General features: G+C 35.2%; 1 protein-coding gene across 1 annotated transcript in view; it reads right to left on the reverse strand.

Annotated features, from left to right (window-relative positions):
- Positions 1-2,325: 2,325 nt before the first annotated feature.
- PCLO (piccolo presynaptic cytomatrix protein) overlaps positions 2,326-23,949 on the reverse strand; it is a 411,647-nt gene continuing 390,023 nt past the window's right edge. Inside the window, exons 24-26 of the mRNA XM_029928192.1 lie at positions 5,290-5,424; positions 4,731-4,876; positions 2,326-2,575 (exon numbers count right to left, since the gene is read on the reverse strand). Of these exons, the coding sequence (XP_029784052.1) occupies positions 2,435-2,575; positions 4,731-4,876; positions 5,290-5,424 (422 nt within the window). The 3' untranslated portion in view covers positions 2,326-2,434. The remainder of the gene's footprint in view (positions 2,576-4,730; positions 4,877-5,289; positions 5,425-23,949) is intronic.

The raw sequence follows: 23,949 nt of genomic DNA on the forward strand, positions 1-23,949 counted from the left end.
AAATTGCAACTGGAATGAAGTAAAACTTACAGGTCATACAACTCCCCTGCGGACTTCCTGGTGTGAGTGGCGGCAGCAGAGGACCTACCACGAGCCAGACTGTCCTTTAAAGGGCAAAGAGCAGAACCTTTTTATGTCAGAAAGAGATCTTCCTGAATCCTTCTCCGCCCCAAATATGAATGATGATTATAAGCTCCCGAAAGTGCTAACTTCTGCTGGAAATATCCATAGCAACCATCAGCAGATCCAGTTGTCTCTAAAAATAAAATCCTAGCAATATCGAACCTTCAGCAAACCCCACCCTGCATGCTCATTTTAGAGCCATATCAATTGCTAAATGACACTGTGATATTAGGGAGGGGAGGGAAAAAAATACAGGGAAGAAAAGCGACTATTGGCTCTCTTGTTGGGGGAAGAGTGAATTTCTATTTCTTCATGAATATAATAAAGATAGCCAGGGATTTATTAGAAATTGTTTTCTTTTTAATGTTTCACATTGAATCAATTTCTCTCAAATTTCAAGTATGTTCTTCTTTAAAAATGAGAAAATTCAACATTCGACCAATATAGTTGGGGAGGATGTCTCTAAACCCACGGAAACCCCACCTTTGAATAAAGAAGCAGCTTTTAAAACTCAGAACAGTCTGAGAAGCAATTTATTTGGGGGCATGATAAGATTAGTATGATTCATTTCATTTATAACTCAATTTGCAAATCATTTTGATTTAATTCTTCACCTTTTTGCAGGTTCAACACTACGTTATATTTTAAAGAAAAAAAATTAGTTTTGGAGCTAATATACTACTTTTATCCAAGTCAATGCCGACCATTGGTATGGAGGATGTTTTTGCATATAAAATTTGAGAAATAAAAAGCTGCATAACAATTATTCCTCACTTATAGCTATAAAACTATATCTGGAAATGTGCTTTATTTTTTCTCACAGTTCACTTTGTTTGACCATCCCCATGTCCCATTAGGAAGGCTAAGAATATGTAATTATTTTTATCTTACAAATAAGAAAACTGGGGAAAAGTGACTTGAAGTGACATGTGCAATGTGACACACTTAGTGCAGGACCAGGACAGAAGCTGGGCTTTTAATCTCAGCTCAGTGTATCTCCTACAACTCCAAGTTACTTTGTTTATACTGTTGGTTGATGGAGAAGAGGACATTACATTTTAATGACTTAGACATAGCTCCTTTTATTCTGTATTATTAAAACAGTTCAAGTTATATTTTATTCTCAACATATTGTCGACTTTTCACATATTTTACCAATAATGATGAGCTTGATCACTGCAATATTGTCACTAACGGTGGAAAATGAAACACTAGAGAGAACTTAGTTTGGTGTCATTGTGCAATCACTTAATGCACTAAGGAAAAAAAAAGCATTATGGAAGAACAGGAAATGACACCAATTGAAGAATCCATGTCACAGATTAATATGATGTGTTTTCCAGAGGAAGAATTTTTTTCTCCTTCAATGCATCACTCAAGAGAAAGGAAATATGTGGAATAACACATTTATTTGCAATTCCACAAAGAACAACTTAACATGCTTCCTAGAACATACCATTCTAACCTATGTTCTTTGGTATGTTGGAAATGTATTGGCTTAATGGTAAGTTATGGAGATTTTGATGTTTTCAACCAAGGTGCCGATATTTTTGTGGGGCAACATTCTTTGTTGGCCAATCATGGCTTTATTTCTAGATAAACATAGTTCCATTTCTACTTAATACTATCTTCACTCTACAGTATTTAAAATTATACGAATGTGCTTTCACAACATGAATTCCAAGGTTGGTGTTGCTCACGCTTGTAACATTTAGACATAGAGAAAATCTAAAAGCTGTCATTTCCCCATCTCCAGTACCCTTTCCTTATGAACACAACCACCTCCCTCCTAGTCTTGAACACATTCCACAGTTGAATCCCATGTTGGAATCTAAAAACAGTAATTTGTTGGAGAAAATGAGATAAAGAAGAAAGATTTTTAGACTTCCAAAAATTGTGATTTGTTATGTCAGTTCTTTCCTTTCAACCAAGATTCTTTTGCATACAGAATAAACTTTATTCTGCATTAGAAACCATATTAGTATTTGAGCATTTGCCTTAGCTACAGTGCAACTCTGCTCAAAGTCATCATTAATCTGTATTAAGTCACCAAAATAGCTCTCACTGTTTGTCTTCACAGCCACAAGGGATCCTTTTTTGGGTCTCTAACACAGGAACTGCTTCATCTGAGTTTTTTTTTTTTTTCCTGTGCTCCACAGAACACAAAACATTTACAAGACTTTAAGTATGTTTTTGCATGTTATTCCTCTTTTCACATTTACTCCCCAAAATGTGATAGAAAAGTGTCCAACGGTCGTCTTGATTTGAGATTATTTAGAGCAGTTTCCATACCCTGAGCAGACACATTTCTTCAATGGGTTTGAGTAGGACTGACCAAAAGTTTGTGCCAGTTGACTATTCTTTTTCTCAGATCCACTTTGTCAAGCCAGATACAGGCTTCGCCAATCAAGGTCTTTTTCATAAACTTCCCTCCATTAGAGAAAAGTAAAATCTAGAAAAAATAGCCAAAAGTTATACATACTTGCATATATTTTTCAACCTTTTTTAAAGGACATTTGATCATCAAAGAAATAACACAGACAAGAAAGGGGAAGAAGAAGTAGCAGCTACACTTGTGAGATAGCTAATCCTCAAGATGTCCTCAAAAGATGTACCTAGTATTAATTAACTCACACCAGCATCCCCCAAGGAAAAGCTACATCCCAGCAGATATGAGCATTTTAGATAAGACATGTATTAGCAGCTAATTCTGACTAGGTTTATGCTAAAATGAGTAGAAAGTTTCTAAAAGAACTTTGCTAGGTACATTTTCTAGTAGTTTATGAAATATGAACTCAAATGCAAAATTATTTGAGTGGTGAAGATATGAATAAAGGCTCACAAAGCAGAGAAAATACAACACTAATTTTATTTAGCATTTAATTACTGGTAATTTTACTGTGGTGTGCACTTCCAACGTGATTTCTTGTGATATGTAGAACTTATATTAGTTGAAATGCCATAGGAGCTCACATTCAAGACATTTTTTTTTTCTTTCAGAGATGAGTTGAAGAAAGTTGGAGAGCATCAGTGTTAACCACAAATCCTAGACAATTCTCTCTTGCTTCCTTTTCAGAATCTCCTTTAGAGAACTCTTTATTATTCTTGGCTAAACTTTAATGTTTCTGGCTTCAAAATCTACATTTATAGTTAAGACTATCTCTTCCCCGCCCTGGTTTTGGGATTTCATACGGCATTGTGTATCTTCACTTGGATCCTGTTTTCTTATTACATTTATCACATTTCAGACAAATGTGTAATCTTTCTCCCACATAATTCCCTCTCTTACTAGTTAACTCTGTGAATGACAGATTTGTTCAGAGACTTCAGAGCAATTTTTGCTTTTTTTAAAAAAATTCTTTCCACTGTAATATCTTTTAATACTCTCAATGCAATTTTAGCTTTGTAATATTTCTTATATTTGTCTCTAGTGTGCCCTTAAATAATACCACGGTATTACTCTTCCCATATTTTTTCATCTCTCTCCTCCCACCTCATTTTCCTTCTTTCATTCCTTGTTCCTACATCTAATGAATACATACTATGTACAAACACTGTATTATGTTTTAGAACAAAGAACAATGATACCCAGACCTTGCCCTAGAGAAGGAGATAGTGGAGAAGCAGTGACCAGTAGGTATATATATGATTACACAGCACAGATGAGGAGTGATAACTTAGTAAAATAAGCAACATACTGTGTGAATGAGGCATGATGAATTGCACCGAGGGTCATCAATAAAGGGCTGAGATCACCCTGAAAGTCTGTGGAATAGTGAATGAGTGGAGACAGATGAAGAAGACAATATTGAAGGGAAGAAAAATAGGAGCAAAACATTGGAGGCTTAACCTGATTTGAAAAGACTGTGGTGCAGCTGGAATATAGAGTGTGTTGGAAAATCTACAAAGTGATGAGATTAAATCAATATAGTTAGAGTTCACATGAGAGGACTATGAATGAGTCAGAATACAGGTGAATCACTGAAGAGCTTTAATGTAACCTGCTAGCCAGTGTTTCTATCTATCATCTGTGTGTGTATGTATGTATGTATGTAGGTAGGTATCTGTGTATTGTCTATCTGCCTTCCTATTTTAAGTTCAAGTATACTTAACATACACTGTTATAATAGTTTTAGGTGTACAGCATAATGACTCAATAATACTATACATTGGTCAGAGTTCATCACAGTAAGAGTACTCTCAATTGCCTTCACCTATTTCACCCACCCCCCTCCCGGCCCTCTTACCCAGCGTTTTAAAAAGATACCGATGCCAGCAGTGTGATGAAGTGAAGAAAGAGGGTAAGACATTGATGGCACTGCTAAAATGATCTGAGTAATAAAGATGAAAACTCAAAGAGGATCAGTGGATGTGAGCATGGAACTAAATCTCTATAAAATAAACCGAGTAAACAGAATAGAGAAGACTTGGTAGTTAGCTGAATGGGTGAGTGGGCTGTGGAATTCTAAAAGGCCACTGAAAAGAAACCTCTGAGAATCAATTAACTTGTAAAATGTCACCCACTATATGATTGGTATACACATATTAAATAATTGAATGGAAAATAAATGCTGTACAAACAAAAATAGTGTACAACTTATAGTTACCTGAAGAGAATGCCCAGCAGGACTGAGGCTGAATCGAAAAGTTTCATTGAATGAAGGCTCTCTATCATGTCTGCAAACTCTCGTTTTTTTCTTGATCACTTTTTTCTGGGTAGAGATGTTCATCACATATATTTTTACATATAAATCTGAAAATAAGAATTCAGTTTGTAAAATGTCCAGTACTCATACAATTTTCTGTTAAAAGAATTATAATTGTACACTGGGCATTATCCCATATTTTAAATAAAGTCAGCAGACTGTGCTCAATTTGTTTCAGACAACATAAAGTGACTAAAAGACATACCAATTTTCTTGGCAATTTAAATGTGTCTTCCTGTTGTATGGTAAGCACATTACTACTCTTAGTTATGTGTTGAGAAAAATTATCTAAAACCTAGTAAAATATCAACTTGTTCTATATAAGAGAGGTTAACCCTTATTTCACATTTTTCAGATATACAGCCCAAATTTTACTTAGCCTTTTTTCCAGATTATTTAGGACATATTCCTACTGAATTCCTAGATATTTTATACTTCTCATTATCATAAAATTAGATACCTGGTAAGTGATCAGGAGACTTAAATTTGTAGGTGATATTTCTGCATTGGAGAATCTCAACTATGAGTTGTTCACCATCTGTCTTCATTTCCTTCTTCAGTGCAATCTTGATTTCTCCCATTATCTGGGTTTTGACTGGAAAGAGTTAATAAAAATGGTAAGGAATATGAAATGCCATTTATTCAATGTTTAGTTCAATAATTCATTCGTACATTCATTTACTGAGTGTTTATCAAGCACTGAATACTTTATTGTATCCTGTGGATACACAGATGAATAAAATATGGTCCAAGCCCTTAAGGAATGAAAAATCTCATGGGGAGACTGATAAATTACAGTCTTACAACAAAGTATGCTAAGAATAATGATAAGCTAGTAAAAAGAGAGGTATGAAGGAAATGCAAGTAGGTGTTACTCAGCTATAGAATATTAGGCCAGAAGAGGAAATAGATGAGACTCTAATAAGACACACATACATAAAATTAATAGAATTCAGGGTCATATGGGTGGCTCAGTTGGTTAAGTGTCTGATTCTTGGTTTTGGCTCAGGTCATGGTCACAAGGTTTCATGGATTCCATTGGTTCAAGACCTGCATCGGCTCTTTGCTGACAACTAGGAGTCTGCTTGAGATTATCTCTCTCCCTTTCTCTCTCTGCCCCTACACAGCTCATGCTGTCTTTGTCTCTCAAAATAAAGAACTTAAATTTTTTTTAAATAATAGAATTCTAATATAATTTAGAAATAAGTCATATGAAATATCATATGAAATATAAGAAGTCATTTCCTAACAATTGCTCATTACAAGGCTTGCTCAAGAACACTTGCTACCAGAACTAAATGTCATTGTATGTTATTTATACTTCCTATTTCTCTTATGAAAGACATAGCTAACAATAATTCACATAGTAATGAAATTACACAAGGGAGGGATGCCTGGGTGGCTCAATTGGTTAAACATCCAACTTCATCTCAGGTCGTGATCTCTCAGTTTGTGAGTTCAAGCCCCGCACAAGGCTCTGTGCTGACAGCTCAGAGCTTGGAGCCTGATTCAGATTCTGTGTCTCCCTCTCTCTCTGCTCCTCCCCTGTTCTCTCCCTCTCTCTCTCCCCCCTCTCCTGCTCTCCCCCTCTCTCTCTCAAAAATAAATAAACATTTAAAAATTTTTTAAGAAGTAAAAGAAAAGAAATTATACAAGGGAAAATACAATGAATGATTTAAATGACTCCAATGTACTTCTTTAAACTGTTTATTATGGACCTTTGTATTACTGAAGGTTAGCTATTCAGGCTGGGTCATTTCTTTAATGATTCACTTTTTCCTCTGTCAATTCATATATTCATCCATTTATTCAATCACCAACAAGTATTTTACTTCCCATGCTGCCCTATGATAAACACTCTGTTAGGAAGAATGGTTCCAATGATGAGCCAAAACATGCACGCCTAGTGGTTTTATGATGTTTTCACCTTTGGGAAGAAAGTGTTAATGGATTATCTTCTTCAATAAGTGTATAATTAAGAAAAGAAAATAGGGTTATAAAATACAAGAGCATCATCCAAGAGAGGCTGAGGAAGTACTGCTTGAGCTGAAACCAGAAGGACAAAAAAGGATTAAGTAGCTGAAATGGGTGAAAAACATTCTACAGAGAAGGAACAGTGTGTTCACAAAAGGGAACATCACAGGACTGAGAAACTAAACAAATGGCCTTGTGGTTATGACATATTGTTAATGGGTGCCTTATTAAGAATTTGTTTTTATCTTTAGAACAAGAGGAACCTGCTGAAGTTTGGAAGTAGATCACTTGTTCTCAAATATCTTGGTTTCAGACATCTTTATGTTCTTAAAAATAAAACGGGGGTTCCTCCAAGAACCATTGTATGTATTACAGCTATTCCATGTTTGTATTACAAATTTTATATTTCTAATTACAATGCAAAATTAGATATTTTATTAATTCACTTAAAATGACAATAATATACTTACAAATATTTTAATGAAAAATAAATATATTTTCCAAAACAAAAAATATATAGCGAGGAATCCTGTTTCATACTTTTTCAAATTTCATTACTGCTTTGCTCAATAAAGGAGAACTGAATTCCCATTCCTGTTTCTATATTAAATCCAACTTAATATGTTGTTTTCAGTTGAAATATATGAAGAAAGTCCAGTCTCATACAAATAGTTGGAAAAGGGAAAAATATTTTAATATTCTCATTAGGTAATGTTAATCTTTGATGCTAAATTAAAACTTGACAAGTGGTAATTTCTTGAATATGGATTCTGAAATCATATCAATGAACTTTCTGAACTGTTACTTTAAAATACACTAGCCTACCTTTCATTTTGAATGGATCTTTTAACTATGCCTGACTTGATAACCTCATATTCTTCATTTTGGAAAATACTGACTCAATGAGTTATGCAGGTCCGTTGAGACATTTCATAAAATATTTGAAGCACATGTGTTAATATGATCACCAATATTATCAAAAAGGTCTTTGAAACTGAGAAGCTTCCAAGCTCAGGAATGTAGATGCAAGTTTTCCAAAGTTCTATTTTTTACTTAAAAGCTGAATTTTATCACTGACAACTATTGTCATTTGGTTTCTTAAAGGACTAGCTCACTTTGTTAATTTTTAAGAATAAGTAGCATGCGTCTATCAGTTATTACATTTCTTGTTAAAAAAAGAAATTGCATTTCTTATTTAAAAAGGCTAGTTCAGCTTGCTACTCAAGAAAAATGCACAAGGAGCACCCAGGTGGCTCAGTCAGTTGAGCGACCGACTTCGGCTCAGGTCATGATCTCACGGTTAGTGGGTTCAAGCCCTGTGTCAGGCTCTGCGTTGACAGCTAGCTCAGATCCTGGAGCCTGTCTTTGGATCTTGTGACTCCTTCTCTCTCTGACCCTCCCCTATTCACACTGTCTCTCTCTGTCTCTCAAAAATAAATAAAAACATTTTAAAAAATTAAAAAAAAAAGAAAAATGCACAGATTTCCTCAAGTCAACAATCATAATTTGACATGCAGCACAAATGCTTTAGAGGTATTTCCCATTTCATCACACAGAATTAGAAAGACATGTACTTTCTAATATGTATCTTACTATATTATATTATATTAGTATATTTAAAATAATTCTGTCCTCATGGATACACTTAAATAAAATATAGAATTCAGACTATAGTTGACTGAACTTTGAGAGGAAATTAAAGTAGCAAAAGCATTTGTGCAAAATTGTAAAATACTAGATTATAGTTATTTAATCCTTTTGATTGAAATTTGTCATATTTAGGGGATATGCTGTTTTGATGTATTTCTTCCCTGGATCAATTGTTTGATCAAATTAATTCACATTTTTATCCAGATGTATTTGGACATGTAGAAAAATATCTATCCGTACCGATAACTAAAGTGCAAAACTATAGAAAACCATCCTCTCTACTGAAACATAAATTTCTAGATAGGGATACATCATACTTTAGCAACCAATGATTATAGATTTTTCACAGCAGTTAGATGTTAGCTTTACTCTCAAGAAACTCAAGAAAATAGGGGTGCCTGGGTGGTTCAGTTGGTTGAGTGTCCAACTTTAATCTCATGGTTTGTGAGGTCAAGCTTTATGTCAAGCTCTGTGCTAATAACCAAAGCATGGAGACTACTTCCAATTCTGTGTCTCCCTCTCTCTCTGCACCTCCCCTGCTCATGCTCTGTGTCTCTCTCTCTCTCAAAAATAAACAACAACAACAACAAAAATCCCTCAAGAAAATAAAATGCAAGCCAAGAACTTTATATACAGCTGGACTGTCTTTTGAGTATCAAGCCTAAGGTTTGAAGCATAAAATAACTCAAGAATACTAGGCAAATATTGATTCTCTGAGAAATACAGGGGATGCATTTCATGAAACCAAAGAGAAAACTAGAGAAACTTCAGCACAATCACTGATGGTAAGTATGTAATGTATTTAATTATGGGGCTAAGACTAAAGCAGGAGTGAGGACCTGGGGGAGTGCAAGAACAGCATTTGTTACGTATTCCAGCAGTGGTAAGAACACATCTAAACATGGGTGAGTGGGAAGGAGAGAAAGTGGAAAGTGAAATGAGATTATTGATTTGTGTACAGGTAATAGGTAGGTAGCAAAGGACACGATTAACAATTGACAAACCAGATAGTACGGGGTAAGGTAAGAAGAACAGGAATTATAAATTGTGTATAGAAAAAGAAAATCATTAAAACAAAGACATGAATCCTTCTTAATTACAGAAGAAATTTTTACAAATCAAAGACACCAAATGGAAGAAGCAATACAACAAATATACACAACAATTATAAAACAAAATGCAGAGTTGCAAACATATCTATAGTATCAGTAAACATAAATGGATTTAGCTAGCCTATTTTTAACTTATTTTTATTTATTTATTTTTTATTTTGGAGAGAGAGAGAGAGAGAGAGTGCACGAGTGAGGGAGAGGGGCAGAGGGAGAGAGATAAAGAATCCCAAGCTGGGCATGGAGCTCAGTGCCGGGCTCCATCCCAGGATCCCTGGATCAGATCTGATCCAAAATCAAGAGTCAGACATTCAATTGACTGAGCACCCAGGTACCCCTAGCTACCCTGTTTATGAAAAGACTTTCAGACTGGCTCATAAAGCCAAGCTTACCTCTATACCGAAATTGAGTTTTGCTTCCAATAGCCAAAAATACATAAATTATAAGCATGTCAGATATATGGAAAATAAGAGAGTATGTTTGAACTCTTATTATTAGACAATAAAGTTTAGGACAAAATGCAGTAAACAAGACAAAAAGGGCATTTTATAAAGCTAAAGATACATAAATCATAATGAAGATATAACAATTATGAATATGTATGAATGTATCACTTAAATAAGACTGAAACTACAACATAAGGTGTCAAGATGTAGGAGATGGAAGGCAGACTATGGAGAATCGTGATGGAAGTCTTTCACACAAGAGTAGTACAAGATAGGCCACGTAGACGAAAATAAGTAAAGATGTAGAATATTGAGAGAATACAATCAATAAAGCAGATCTCGTGTGTATTTACTAAATATGACAGCCTGGTAAGAGAAGTGTACATGGAGCCTTCACAACATTAGTCATATACTGAGTAACACAGAAGATATCAGTAAGTTTTACAACATGAAACTATTACACACATTGATCACCCACAAAAAGCCTTCAGTTAAATAATTCTTGGGGGAATGGCAAGATATAATAAGAAAATACAAAAGCTCTGAAGAATAATGATAACGAACATATTATCAGAATCTAAGAAAGTTACAGTAATGATGAGAGGAAAATCAAGTGTCTTAAACACCTTTTCTTTTAAAGCATGTAAAGACACGCATTATTATTCTATCAAAAGTGTCAATACAAGTGATTTAAACTTCCAACTCTAAAAGTTAGAAAAAGAACAACAAAGTAAAGCAAAAGAAAGTACACAGAAGGAAAGAATAGAGATATACACTAAAATGAATGAGATAAAGAATAAAAACAGTAGATAAAATTAATGAATCAAAATTCTTATACTCTGTTGAACAGTATCAACAAAACAGAAAAAACAATAATAGTCAGTTTAGTCAGTGACACATGACCTCTTAACATTCTTATTCAGAAATCACCTCTGGTCTCTTAACCATGACAGTGATCCTCTCAGTGATTTGCTATAAACATTTACTGTCATAAATGTACCCTAAAACTATCAGGTCATAGTCCATTCACACATCCTTAACAGATAGAAACTGAAAACATCATCTAATAAATTTCTTTGTACTTGCAAGAGAGCATCCAGTTCCAGTTACTTAACCATTTTAAACAAGCATAAATAAGCCCATTCAAACCATTCTGTGTTATGTTAAAAAAAAACCTTGACAGGCAAATCATCTTCAGTATAAAAATGAGAAAATGGGACAGATCTTAGAATTTTCTTACTTTACTATCTAGACACATTAGGTGAAAAAAGTAAAATTAGGAAAGTGTTAACAAGTAGTAAATGAACAAGGACTAGGCTGCAGTCTCCTGCTGGCAAGCCCCAAAAAATGGGATGGAAAGGGGGATTCTGGGAAAGCACAGCTTAGCAGGATTCCTGAGTACAGCATGTATTGCAAAATCATGCTCGGAAAAGAGGGATGAGTTGACAAAACCTTGAGTATTAATTACCACCAAATCCCCATCACCGAGAAGATGGACAATGAGAGTAGGCAGCTCCAAAAAAGTCACACTAAACCTTTAAGAGTGGAAACCCTGGGTCATTACTAAGCAGATCTGAGAGTTTCGGTGCGATCAGGAAAAATGGTCAAGGCTCCCCATTTCCGGGAGCTCCAAGATGAAGCAGGTGAAAGACCCAAAGCAAAGATCATCTTCTTCTGGAAATGAGACATATCTTAGCTTGGTAGAGTGAATGCTGGCAAAACAAACACAAAAGAAAAACCAACAACAACCCCCCCCAAACACCCAAGAAAAATACATTTAATCAAATTTTAAAAGAAAGTGCAAAACCTTGCCAACCAGGCCAGCAAATCTATATGTAAAACAGCTGTATTTCTTTTCTCTAAAGTCATACAGAAGTGGAAAGAATACCGTCTCTAAACTCACACCTGGGATGGAGGGGGGCAAGAGGATTCTAAAAAGGCAAGGAGGAAGTCCAGGAAAATTTACTCCTACCGTTTATAGCCAACAAGATCTGTGGACAGAACTCATCACACTAACAGGCATGAGGGAATAAAATAGCAGGATAAATCTTCTGGGACAAATTCACTTTTATAGGTCATATTCCTCTTTTACAGCCCTTAAAATCCCACGTGCTAAGAATGTGATACTTGTTGTTTTCCAGCTTCTCCTATGTTGGAAAAAAAGGTGGAATTAAGCTTGCTAATTACAGTTCTCAAGTAATCACGTTGCCTGTTTTTTTCTTGGAAGGTTAAATTCACATGCTTCACAGTGTGGTCCTTGTGAAGTTCTTGATAATTTTCTCCTGCTCAAAGATTGTTCCAGCTTGCTCTTTAATGTTTCTATGAAAGGAAGAAAGGGGCATGCCTGCTGAGATTGTGTTAATTGTGAGTCACCACCATCAATCATGTCTGCCCTTTCCCAGGTTCAGAGAACCTCCATCGGCTGTCTGGAGCAGACAGCCCGATGGTGACAGAAACCTCTCGGTCCAGGTCTGCCTTCTCCACAAGGTGGCAGCTCCAGATCTAACATCGATCCTGCTCTGGAGAAGATACTTATCCTGCAGTAGGCTACATACCCACAATTTAAGAACTGAAAGGGGAGGAGGGAGAATAGAAAGAAGAGGAAAGAATGAAGGGATGTTGAGGGGTTGTTCAAAAATAGGGTAACAAAAAATATGGGCTATAGTACTAAATACAAACGTTCCCATTTAAAACTATTAATGAAATAGAAACATGGAATAAAATTGAATAAGACAGAAATCAATATTATTGACATAGAGGGAAGAAAGGCTTAGGAGGATATAGAAAGGAAAATGGAAGATAAAGAAGATAAAGAACAATGATAGGTATGTCAAACCTATTTTGGAGAAATATAATCCAATATAACTGACTGCTCAGAAAAAGTAAGTTTAGAGATTAGAAAATAGCATCTATTTAAAATATAAAGGTATTTATCTGAAGTAACAGTACAGTAAATCTGTGGATCAAAAGAGCACCTGTATTCCCAGAAATATTGATTAGCTGATATACTGATATGTTCCATTTAAGCTAATTCAAGGATATAGAAAACATTTTTAAAGGCCAGAGGAAAAAGTAAGTCCCTGAAAGAGCACATTTGTGCATAAAACAATAAAGATAGCCTTGTGAAACTATTTAAAAGGCTGCAGCAGAAGATACAGAGGATATAGTAATGAAAGAAGTGAAGAAAAGGAAGGAAGGAAAGAAGGAAGGAAGGAAGGAAGGAAGGGAGGGAGGAAGGAAGGGAGGGAGGGAGGAGATGCCTTGAGACTCAGTCAGTTGAGCATCTGACTTTGGCTCACATCGTGGTTTGTGAGTTTGAGCCCTGCGTTGGGTTCTGTGCGGACAGCTCAGAGCCTGGAGCTGGCTTCAGATTTTGTGTGTGTTTCTTTCTGCTCCTCCCTGCTCATGCTCTGTCTCTCTGTGTCTCTCTCTCAAAAATAAATAAACATCAAAAAGAATGTAAAGGAAAGAAAGGAAGAAAGAAAGAAAGAAAGAAAGAAAGAAAGAAAGAAAGAAAGAAAGAAAGAAAGAAAAAAAGAAAAAAAAAGAAAGAAAGAAAGAAAGGAAGGAAGGAAGGAAGGAAGGAAGGAAGGAAGGAAGGAAAAGGAAGGAAGGAAAAGGAGGGAAGGGTGGTAAGGAGGGAGGAAGGAGGGAAGAAAAAAGGTTAAAGATGAAATTGAGGAGGAAAAGTGGAAGTAAGCTGAGGATTGATTTCCTTTAAGCAGAGTTCATAAAATTTAAAATTGAAATATACCACTAAAAACCATAATTGCTGGGGCGCCTGGTTGACTTGGTCGGGTAAGCATCTGACTCTTGCTTTGGCTCAGGTCATGATCCCGATGGTCATGAGGTCAAGCCCCATGTGAGGGTCTGAACTGGGCTGTGGAGTCTCCTTAGGATTCTCTCTCTCCCTCTCCCTGTGCCCTCTTTGGCTTGCACTCATGCACGTGCTCGCACACATACACACCCTCATAAAACATCATAATTGCTGAACCTCTTAATATTTTCAATTTTGTTTCTTAAACTTAGTGAGACTTTTATAAATGAATATGGCTAAAATATTTATTGAAATTAAACAATTCTTTTGTTTCTATCATGATATATTCTCTTCATTAAATTAAAAAACACTATCATCACGGCCATGAATAATTTAATAGTACTTAACAAAACCATGTGCGTTCCTCCATCATTTTTGCTAAAGTGCTCCAACTAAGTGTAACTGTCACATTGACTTATTTTTATCTCCTGCAGCTTTCTTTTTTTCACAGTCTCTGGTGCTTTATTCTCCATTAAGATATGCAGTGCTCTTCTCACTCCTTTTCCTCAGAAAAAGTTTCTATTTATACATATTTTATCTTTGAAAAACGTGTGTGTCATATCTACATGCACACATTTATACACATGCTATTTGTACACTTCCATTGGATTTATGTTTTTAGGGATGTGCATTTTAAGAAAACGTTACCATCAAGAGAACACATGAAGCACAAATAAGGTTGATATAATCTCCATTTTACAGATGAGAAACCAGTGGCTTTGGTGTTTGAAGTAAGAGGCCAAATGGCTAGGTGGCCCAGGTAGAACTTCAATTTAGATCTTCTGATTTTAAGTCTGGAGCTCTCTCATGAATACCTTATATTTTCTTATGAATATTATTTTTACACTTACTGTGGAGAGCACTAAGCATTGCACTGTGCACCTGAAACCAATATGACACTATGTTAATTATACTTCTAAATAAACAAATAAATAAATAACATAATATTTTAAGTTTTTGGAGATGGAAATGTTTCAAACACTGGATTTTTTTAAAATAAAGAGCAAAGTTCAGTTGAAAAAGCCAACACCATATTTGTGACAAGAAACCCTAAGAGTGTTCAAGGAAAAGTATTAAAAGTTAGTAACTTCAGGGGCACCTGGGTAGCTCAGTTGGTTGAGTGACTGGCTTGATTTCAGCTCAGGTCATGATCCCAGGGTTGAGGATTTGAGCCCTGCATCAGCTCTGTGATGAGCATGGAGTCTGCTTAAGATTTTCTTTCTCCCCCTCTTTTGCTCTCCCTGCTCACATGCGCGCTCTCTCTCTCAAATAAAAATTAAACAAAATATTTAAATAAAAAATTTTTAAACGTTAGAAAAGTTAGAAGTTAGAAAACAGGTTGCATGGATACCCTGAAAGGAAAGTATTTGGAAAACAGCAAGCAATTCTGGGTTGTTGATTCAGGGTTACATTTGCCCATCTCACTGTTGGCATGATGGGCAGCTCTTTAGTCTCCACACCAAACGTGGGGCTTAAACTCACGACTCTGAGATCAGGAATCACATGCTCTACTGACTGAGGAGGTCAGGCACCCCACACTCTGGATTGTTGAAACTTAGCTACAAGTTATTTGTCTACATAATACACATCACATCAATTATGCAGCTAACTTATATTAAACCACAAAATGGAAATGAATTATTTTCCGAAATATTCATCATTGTATGAGATCCTATATGGAAATGATTTAAACTGAAAAATAATTTAAAAATTGACTATGGATTGAGAAAATATTTTTTAACATATTCATATCTGACATACCAAACTGCACTTAGTGTAAGTTGAGGTTTACTCTTTCTCAGAATTCTAAGAAATCTATTGCATTCTGACCAGACTTTGCCCACTAGAGACCATTTTAGGCAATTTTTCTTTAGAAGCACTGCTTAATTAGTGAAAAGTGAATAAAATGTGGAAAAGTAAAGAAGGGAGAAATGTAAAAGTTTGTGTAATGAAAAAAGCATAGAGTGAATAAAATTCTCATCAACACTTAGGTTTCTTTGTGTTTGTAAATTTCCATTAATAAATATTACCGGTACTGGCTAATGAAGTCTGAATTAGTGTTGGGTAAGATGTATATTTAGGAATTAGTGTTAGGTAAGATGTATATTTAGCCCCAAGAGTCTATCACCTCATAATTTGTCACTTAGCTCCTATCACTCACTTCAAATCTAAGCAAAGTCTAATGTAGAATTATGGTGAAGTTTCAAAACCAGGATTTCTGGATGGAGGCCAGTTAATAAATATCCTGGTTTATATTTCCTCATATTGTAAAGAAAGATATGTAATGAGATTATTTATGGAATACTTATAATATCTCTTTCAGTTTTATAGGATAGTAAATTTATGGACATTTTCTGATATTATCTAAATATTATATAGTCTTGGCCTTCCACTAAACATCTTCTATTCTAAATTCTTTTCTCTGTGTACTCAGAATTTCCAAACTCAGTCATTAAAGAAAGTCTCACTAAGATCTTAATACTTGTTAATAGCTAAAATAATGATGAATTTCCCCTCATGTATAATTTGTATTTTCATTTTTTTCAATTGTCTCTAGTCTATTAGTTTTAGACCTAACCAACGATTTTTTTATTTTAGCATAATAAAGATACATGGTTAGCATCAGGCCAGAAGTGGTGAAGTATTCAATAAGCATTCATTCTTCTCATTTCTCTACATGAGATGCAACGAAAAATCGGTTCTAGAAGAAACTGATAGTTTACACCTAGTAAGTATATATGTACCATTAGGTCAGTTGCTCAGTTTATTCAGAGTAAGGAAACAAAACAGAACATAACATCTCAAAATATTTATATTAGTCAATAGTTTTAAAATAGAAATTTCTAAAAAAGAGAGAGTCCTTTCTCCACTTTGCTGAGTTTGTTACAGAGAAGAAGTAAGTTCACTATAATTTGTTTTATTCACTTCTCTCTATAATTTCCAACCAGGCATATTAACCCTACCCTAGAGTCTATAAAAAATTTTACCTTCCATGATGAAATTCTCTCTCTCTTCCCAAAGTTCAAAGTGGCACTCAATAATCTGACTGTAGTACTCAATAATTATCTATAATGAGCACTTCATTTTCTTTATGCCGTGTCCTGGAGTAGCAGGGAAAGATCCAACATCTTTCACCAGGTCTGGTAATCTTCCTTGAATTGAATGTGATTTCCTGGTATATCATTGTTTTTCAAAGGCTGCATTTAAGCCATTGATATGTTTTAATCTTAATTCTCAGAAAAATGTCTTCTGAACAAAGGTTCTTACCTCTTTCCTCATTATATGTAGGATGAAATCGAAGGAGTGAAGAACTACAGGCTTTGAAAGCTTATCCTGGTTATTTAATGTTTGAAAGGGGGAAGTAAAAATGGAACTAATCTATCTCATTTTATAGTGTATTAAATTCTATTCCTATTGCCTTCACTGTAAGATCTCATGAAACTGACTCTCAATAAATCAGCTTGCTCATACAGTGAAGATGACATCATTCAGCTAGCTCCATTGCCTGACTACTTTTCTACCTCTGTCTCACAGATGACTGTAAATGCTTGGATCTAGCACTTTCTACTAACACATACTATAATAAAGAATTAGAAAAAAATTAGTTTAATGTTTATTTTTGAGAGAATGAGAGACAGAGTGTGAACATGGGAGGGGCAAAGGCAGGGACACAGAATCTGAAGCAGGCTCCAGGCTGTGAGGTGTCAACACAGAGCCAGACTCAGGCTCAAACTCACAAACTGTGAGATCATGACCTGAGCCAAAGTTGGATGCTTAGCCAACTGAGCTACCCAGGTACCCCCAAAAAAGAATTTCTGAGACAGGATTTATAAAATGCTTTGTGATCAGATATAAATAAATAATTTCTTTACAGTGAAATTCAAGGGATTTGGTTTTCAAGAAAAAAAGATGATACTTCATTCCAAATATATCTCAAGACATAGAATTTTCTACTGATCGTTTAAGCATACACTAATCTGTAACCAAGAGAATTTTAAAATATTATAAGTGATGAATACCAATTAAATAATGTAAACTTGTATCATATTATCTCATTTTTTTTCCTCAAACACGTGCAATAGAAATATTACTAACTTCACTTTAAGGAAAGGAGATTGTAAATTATAGGTTGACAAATTAGCCTGGAGTCACACAGCTAGATGTCTCCAGCAAGACAACCCAAGATCATTGCCAAAGCTGTGATAATTCATCACGCAAACGTGTCTGTGCGCCAAATTCATGTGCATGCATGTGAGCACACAGTGTTAGGGGAAGGGATTTGGGGATTGTGGGGACTCAAGATTTATGGGGAAGTTGTCCTGGAAAGATGAGGAACAGTCAAGAGACGGAAAAAAAATCCCTTTTCCTTTCCAAAGCCTTAATTTATGAACTAAATTTCTTGATTTATTACTTGTGGGGAGTTCAAATTTATTTGACAGTAACAATAATGTAGTCAATTATTTATTGAATAACTCTTGTGTTCCAGGCACTTTATGTATTACTCTACTGCCTTTTACAAAGACTGTGCCTTATATACCCTTGTCTTTCTAGCCCATAGAAAGATATCTCGTATGTATTTGGTTTTTAATGAATGAATTTATAAAATATCTCTAATCTTTACGGCAAACCTACGAGCTAGGTATATAGTCCATGTAGATCTAAAGAAAGGTTTATTGAGTCTGACTCAAAGCCCATCCCCTTCCTTCTAAACTAAGCTGAGGCCACCAAATTCAGATACATTGTTTTTTTTTCTCAAACCTATGGTTTCACCCAAAATAAATGCTTTGATGTCAGTTTTTGAATTTCATTTTCTGTTTACGTAGATGACCAAACCTCTATTATTCAAACCCATGCAGTGACATCCTAATACATTTTCATGTCTCAGGGCTAGGTGGGGGCTGAGGGAGGAGGCATTTTGTTATGTTTTCATTAATTTTTTTTCCATGGGAGAAGAGTTCTGTAAGCTTTCATTAAACCCTTTATTTGAAATAACCCAGATTCAAGAAGATATTTTATACAATACAGCAGGCATTCTGGCCTAATATGATTTAAGAGTTCTGTGAAAGTAGGACAACCCTGCGCATTCTGTGTTCTATTACATAAAGAAATTCTTTCTTTCTGAGACAAAGCCAGAAAGAACATAATTTTTGGAGGAAAAAATAGATTTTTTCTGATTGATCTCCCTCAATGTTTTTGGCATTTTTTTTTGTCCTTTTGGTACATGTTTCTTAGCATTTGTTTCACTGTGCCTGAAAATAACCAGAGCTCTTTTTAAAAATTTTTAATTGAAAGCTTCCTATTATCTGATATGAGACAAAAAAAAAAACTTATGCTCTTAGAGAAGAAAAGCTGAAAATTTAAATGGACATCACATTTAAAAATGTTTGGAGTTCTGAAATTATAAAAGCCTCAGGAAAACAAATCTCAGGAGGAGTAAAGTAGGAGGGCTGGGAGATGGAGCCTGACCTTCGTGATGTTCTCTCCCAGAGGAGAGTCAGGTGTAAGAATGGAGCCTGGGTGGCTCAGTCAGTTAAGTGTCTGACTTTGGCTCAGGTCATGATCTCACAGTCCCTGGGTTCAAGCTCTGCAATGGGCTCTGTGCTGACAGCTCAGAGCCCGGAGCCTGCTTCAGATTCTGTGTGTGTCTCTCTCTCTGCCCCTCCCCTGCTCACTCTCTGTATCTCAAAATAAAATAAAGACATTAAAAAATTAAAAGAAATAAAAAAGAAAAGAACAGAAGCCTGGCTTCCTGAGTTCACAAGGCCATGGCCAGACCTCTCATCTATATTGTAGGCCAAAAGGCCAAGTTGTCTTGACCTTTGATTTAAAAGTAGGCAGATTGCCCACCAGGTGGGTCTATATATACTTTCTGAATATATTTGGGAACCATTAGCATCATTGTGTAATGAGTTTAGAAAATACAACCAGATAAATGCATAATACTAGGGAATCCAGGAGCTCCTGTGAGGAAAAATAGTTGGTCTATGTAAGAATGAAACTACCTATTTACCGTAGAATGGCTTACAGTTTCTCTCAGGGGTGGAAGGTGACCAGGCAGCCAGGTCACCTCTGAATAAACCTGCAAATAGCACCTGAGGTGTTAAATGAGGGTTAATGGATTACGGGAGTCAAATGTTTAGACTGGCCCTCCAGATTGTTTATATCATCTCTCTCTGTTCCTCAATCAATTTTAGCACCCTTAGCACACAGTAATTTCAATTGTCCTTTCAATTTTAACTGACTCTTCAGGTTTTACTTTCAGTTTTTCATAGGATAGAGGAATATCCTAGAAAAGCCTTCTTTGATCCTATTTTTTCCAGCTATCGCTTCATCTCCTTTGTCCCTGACTGCCATGCCAGATGAAAGAACACTCTAAAATTCCACTTCAGCTATTTATTCTCAACCCACTTTTGCTAGATATTCCTTTAGGTCTCTCTCCTCTTCTTTAGTCTTACCTTGCTTTGCCCTCAGAAGAAGATCCCTTGAACTACATCACCTGGATTTCCTCTCCTTCCACTTCCACTGCGGAGTTAGCAATGAGGAGTCCCAAGCAGTGTGACAGTCGGGAGACTGAGACAGAGTTATTAATTGTCTTTGACCCACTGTCATTTGCTGGCTTGTTTTACAGGGGCTGGTGCCTTGCTTCAAAGGAGACAGCTTCTGCCTGGAGTGTCTTGGACCGTGGCTGGTGCCCTTGTTGGGTTCTGGCAACAGCCTCCCTCCTCACGCCTCTTTACCCTCAGGAGCGGGAGCGGCTTTTTGTTGGGGCCAGTCTTTTAAAGTTTCACCTTTCCTTGGTGGTTCCCTTAACGTCTCCTGCTTTGAAAATGGTCCTTTCATTAAATTCTTTAACTACTCATTTGAATGTGTCAACTGCTTCCCAGTAGGGCCTCCTGGCACATCAATTATTACATATTAAATTAGACTGTCATCTAGGGTTTTGTGGTTGTTTGTCATTTTTTTTTCTTCTGTCCCTGAAACAGTCCTTTTGATTTGTGATGCCACTTTGGTTCACAAACAGTGCTGGGTCTATCTCTGTGCTTTGTGTTCTATGCCACTGTCCTCTTCATCTTGCACAAATCCTAAACTCTTTTATCACTTGTCTTAATACCTTGCAGAGTAACTTCACTCTTGGGTCAGTCAGGAGAGATCAGATTCTGTTGCAGTAACAAATACCACCAAAATGTCAGTGATTTCCTTAGGCTGGGGGGACAGTCCGCAATCCCCCTCTTGCTAACTATCATGCCTGTAAGAAAAGAGAACTCCCCAAGTCTCACACCAGCAATTAAATGCTAGGTCCAGAAACACATCATGACCAACTACCACTCATTGGCTAGAACTCATCAAGAGACCCACTTGTGGCACAGTCTGGGAGTCAGAGAAATGGAAGTAATCAGTGAGTTACACTAAGCTTTCTGTGCACTTCTAATTCGAAGTTGACATGGATGTTGGAGATTCTCTGTTATTTCATATGTATGTTAGAATAAGTATACTGAGCTCCTTAAAAATACTCTGCTGGCAATTTAATTGGAATTATATTAGGTTTAGATTTTGTTGTTTCACTAAGAAACATGAAATGATTGTACATTTATCCGGAGTTTTTTCTATGGCTTTTAATAGAGTTTTAAAGTTGCATTTTTTTTGTAGATATCTTAGTTATTTTTATAAGTTAACACCAAGATATTATGATATTATGAATGTTTTGATATTATGCTGTATATATATACATATATTTATTGATGATATACAGTAATTTTTATTAGTTCTAATATCTATTAATTCTGTCACAGTTTCTACATATATATGTAATTTGACTTGACCACAAATAATGTTTTCACTTGTTGTACCTCTTATTTTATTTTCTTTTTTTAGACATGAGCCAAGACCAATACTATGTCAAATGTTAGTAGTGATCTGATCTTTAAGCATGCAACAAAATTTCTTGTTTAAGTAAAATTATATATATATATTCATATATAACCTATATATTTATATAGGAATTATAAATAATTATATAGCAATTCCTATATATAGGAATATATATATATACACACACATATAAAGGGCTTATAGGACTTCCTTTCTTAAGTTGCTAGGAGTCATCAAAAATAGGTGTATAATGTAAACTCAAGTGTATTTCATCATCTGTATAGTTTCATCTATTATAACACTGATGAACATATAAAACTTATTTATCGATTATTTGGTCATGAATATAGTTTTCCAATTCTACATTATTATAAATAAAGCTAAATGAACATTTATATATAACTCTTTACACATGGATAAAAGAGTTTGGTTAGTATATAGTAGAATATTTAGGATAGATTGGAATCATCACTTTGAACAGTTTAGAAATGTACAAATTTAGTTTTTATTGTCAAATTGGTCTCCAAAATGTTTTTACTAACATTTCATGTACTCCTCTTCCATCAGCAATTCTGGGTTTTCTTAATGAGTTTTAGAAAACCAATATGCGGTATACACACACACACACACACACACACACACACACACACTCCAGTAGCTCCCCATCTACTCCCTTTACATTCATAGCAAATACCTGATGTCTTCATATTGTTTTGCTTTCTTTATAGTGTCATTTTTTGAACAATAATTTATTTAATTGTCATGCAGTCAAATTCATTAATCTTTTACACTACGGTTTTGGTTTTGTGTTTTAGCAGTTCTATTGTATCTTGCCTTTAATTAGGAAGACAGTCACTATTTCCTTCTGACAGTTTAAAAGTGTTCCTTTTTATTTTAAATATTTAAACCATCCACAGTTACCTATTAATGGCTTTTTACAGTATAAGGTAGTAGTAATTTATTTTTCATGCTGGCAGCCAATTTTCTCTGAATTATTTATCTGCAATGCAATGTTTGTTGTCCATAAAGTTTCCATATCCATCAGGACATTTTCTGGGCTGTTTGGATTCATTGGTCTACTAGGTTATCCTTGTTTTGCATCACAGGATTTTATGTACTATAATTTTATGAGTAATCTATCATTTTTATTTAAAAATTTTTGGGCTCTTAGCTCTTTTATATGAATTTTAGGATCAGCTCTCAAAATTCCATCATTTTGTTATTTAATTGAACTTTCTTGGTATTCACATGTTAACTTGGAACAAGCATAATAGTTATGATATTAATTTTTCCATCATGCGCTTTAAGCCTATCCATTCATGTCTTGTATACACTTCAACAGGATTTTGCACTTTTCTCAGAAAAAGTTGTAATTTTCAGATATCCTGGAATCTTAGACTTTCTGCTGTTACTGTGAAAAGGCTCTCTCTCTCTTTTTTTTATTGTGTTTTTGAAATGCTCATTACAGGTAATATAAGGAGACTATTGTTTCCTGACTTGATTTTTCTGTCCATTTTGTCTGACTCTGCCACCATTTCACCAACATTATTTTGAATAATAATTGCATGATATACATCTTTCTATCTCTTTAACTTTTCTATGAGATTTTACTTTACTTTTCAACTTTTCTATGAGACTTTTTCTCCTTAAGTAGCATGTAGCGAGATATGTTTAATCTACTTGAATTAAAGTCATCTTTTATAAGGTGATTTAAATACATCAACAAGAATTAAAGGTGATTCATTCTACTCTCTGTTTAATTTTTTTTCTTACTTGTTTTTCCTATTCTTTTCCTTCTGCATCCTTAAGAATTGCATTCAGCTATAAGAAACAGGAAAACTTACTTAGAATGATTAAACAAATGGGGAATTATTTTTCTTATATGAAAGAAAACCAGAGATCAACCTAAGCTTGCCATTACTGTAATGAGTTTAGGAACTTGGGTTCTTTATGTCTTCCTATTCTATCATTTTTAGTATTCATTTACATCCTTTTTGCCTAATAGTTGCAAGATGCATGCCGCATATCCAGGCATCACATCGACCTTCCAGAGACAACAATAAGGGTCAGAGAGAAAGGAGTTTTACATCACAATGTTCTTGCAAAGATTAAATGAGCCCAGCACACTTAAACTCTCAATAAGTTAAGTTATTAACAGTTCTGACTTACTATAATGGAGATCATCCCTTAATATCTAATTTTTGTAAACCCCGAGTCATTCTGGACCCCAAGTCCAGACAGGATAAAGTGCCACA

The sequence above is a fragment of the Suricata suricatta genome, chromosome 2 (assembly GCF_006229205.1).
Source record: "Suricata suricatta isolate VVHF042 chromosome 2, meerkat_22Aug2017_6uvM2_HiC, whole genome shotgun sequence".
In the NCBI taxonomy this organism is placed as follows: domain Eukaryota; kingdom Metazoa; phylum Chordata; class Mammalia; order Carnivora; family Herpestidae; genus Suricata; species Suricata suricatta.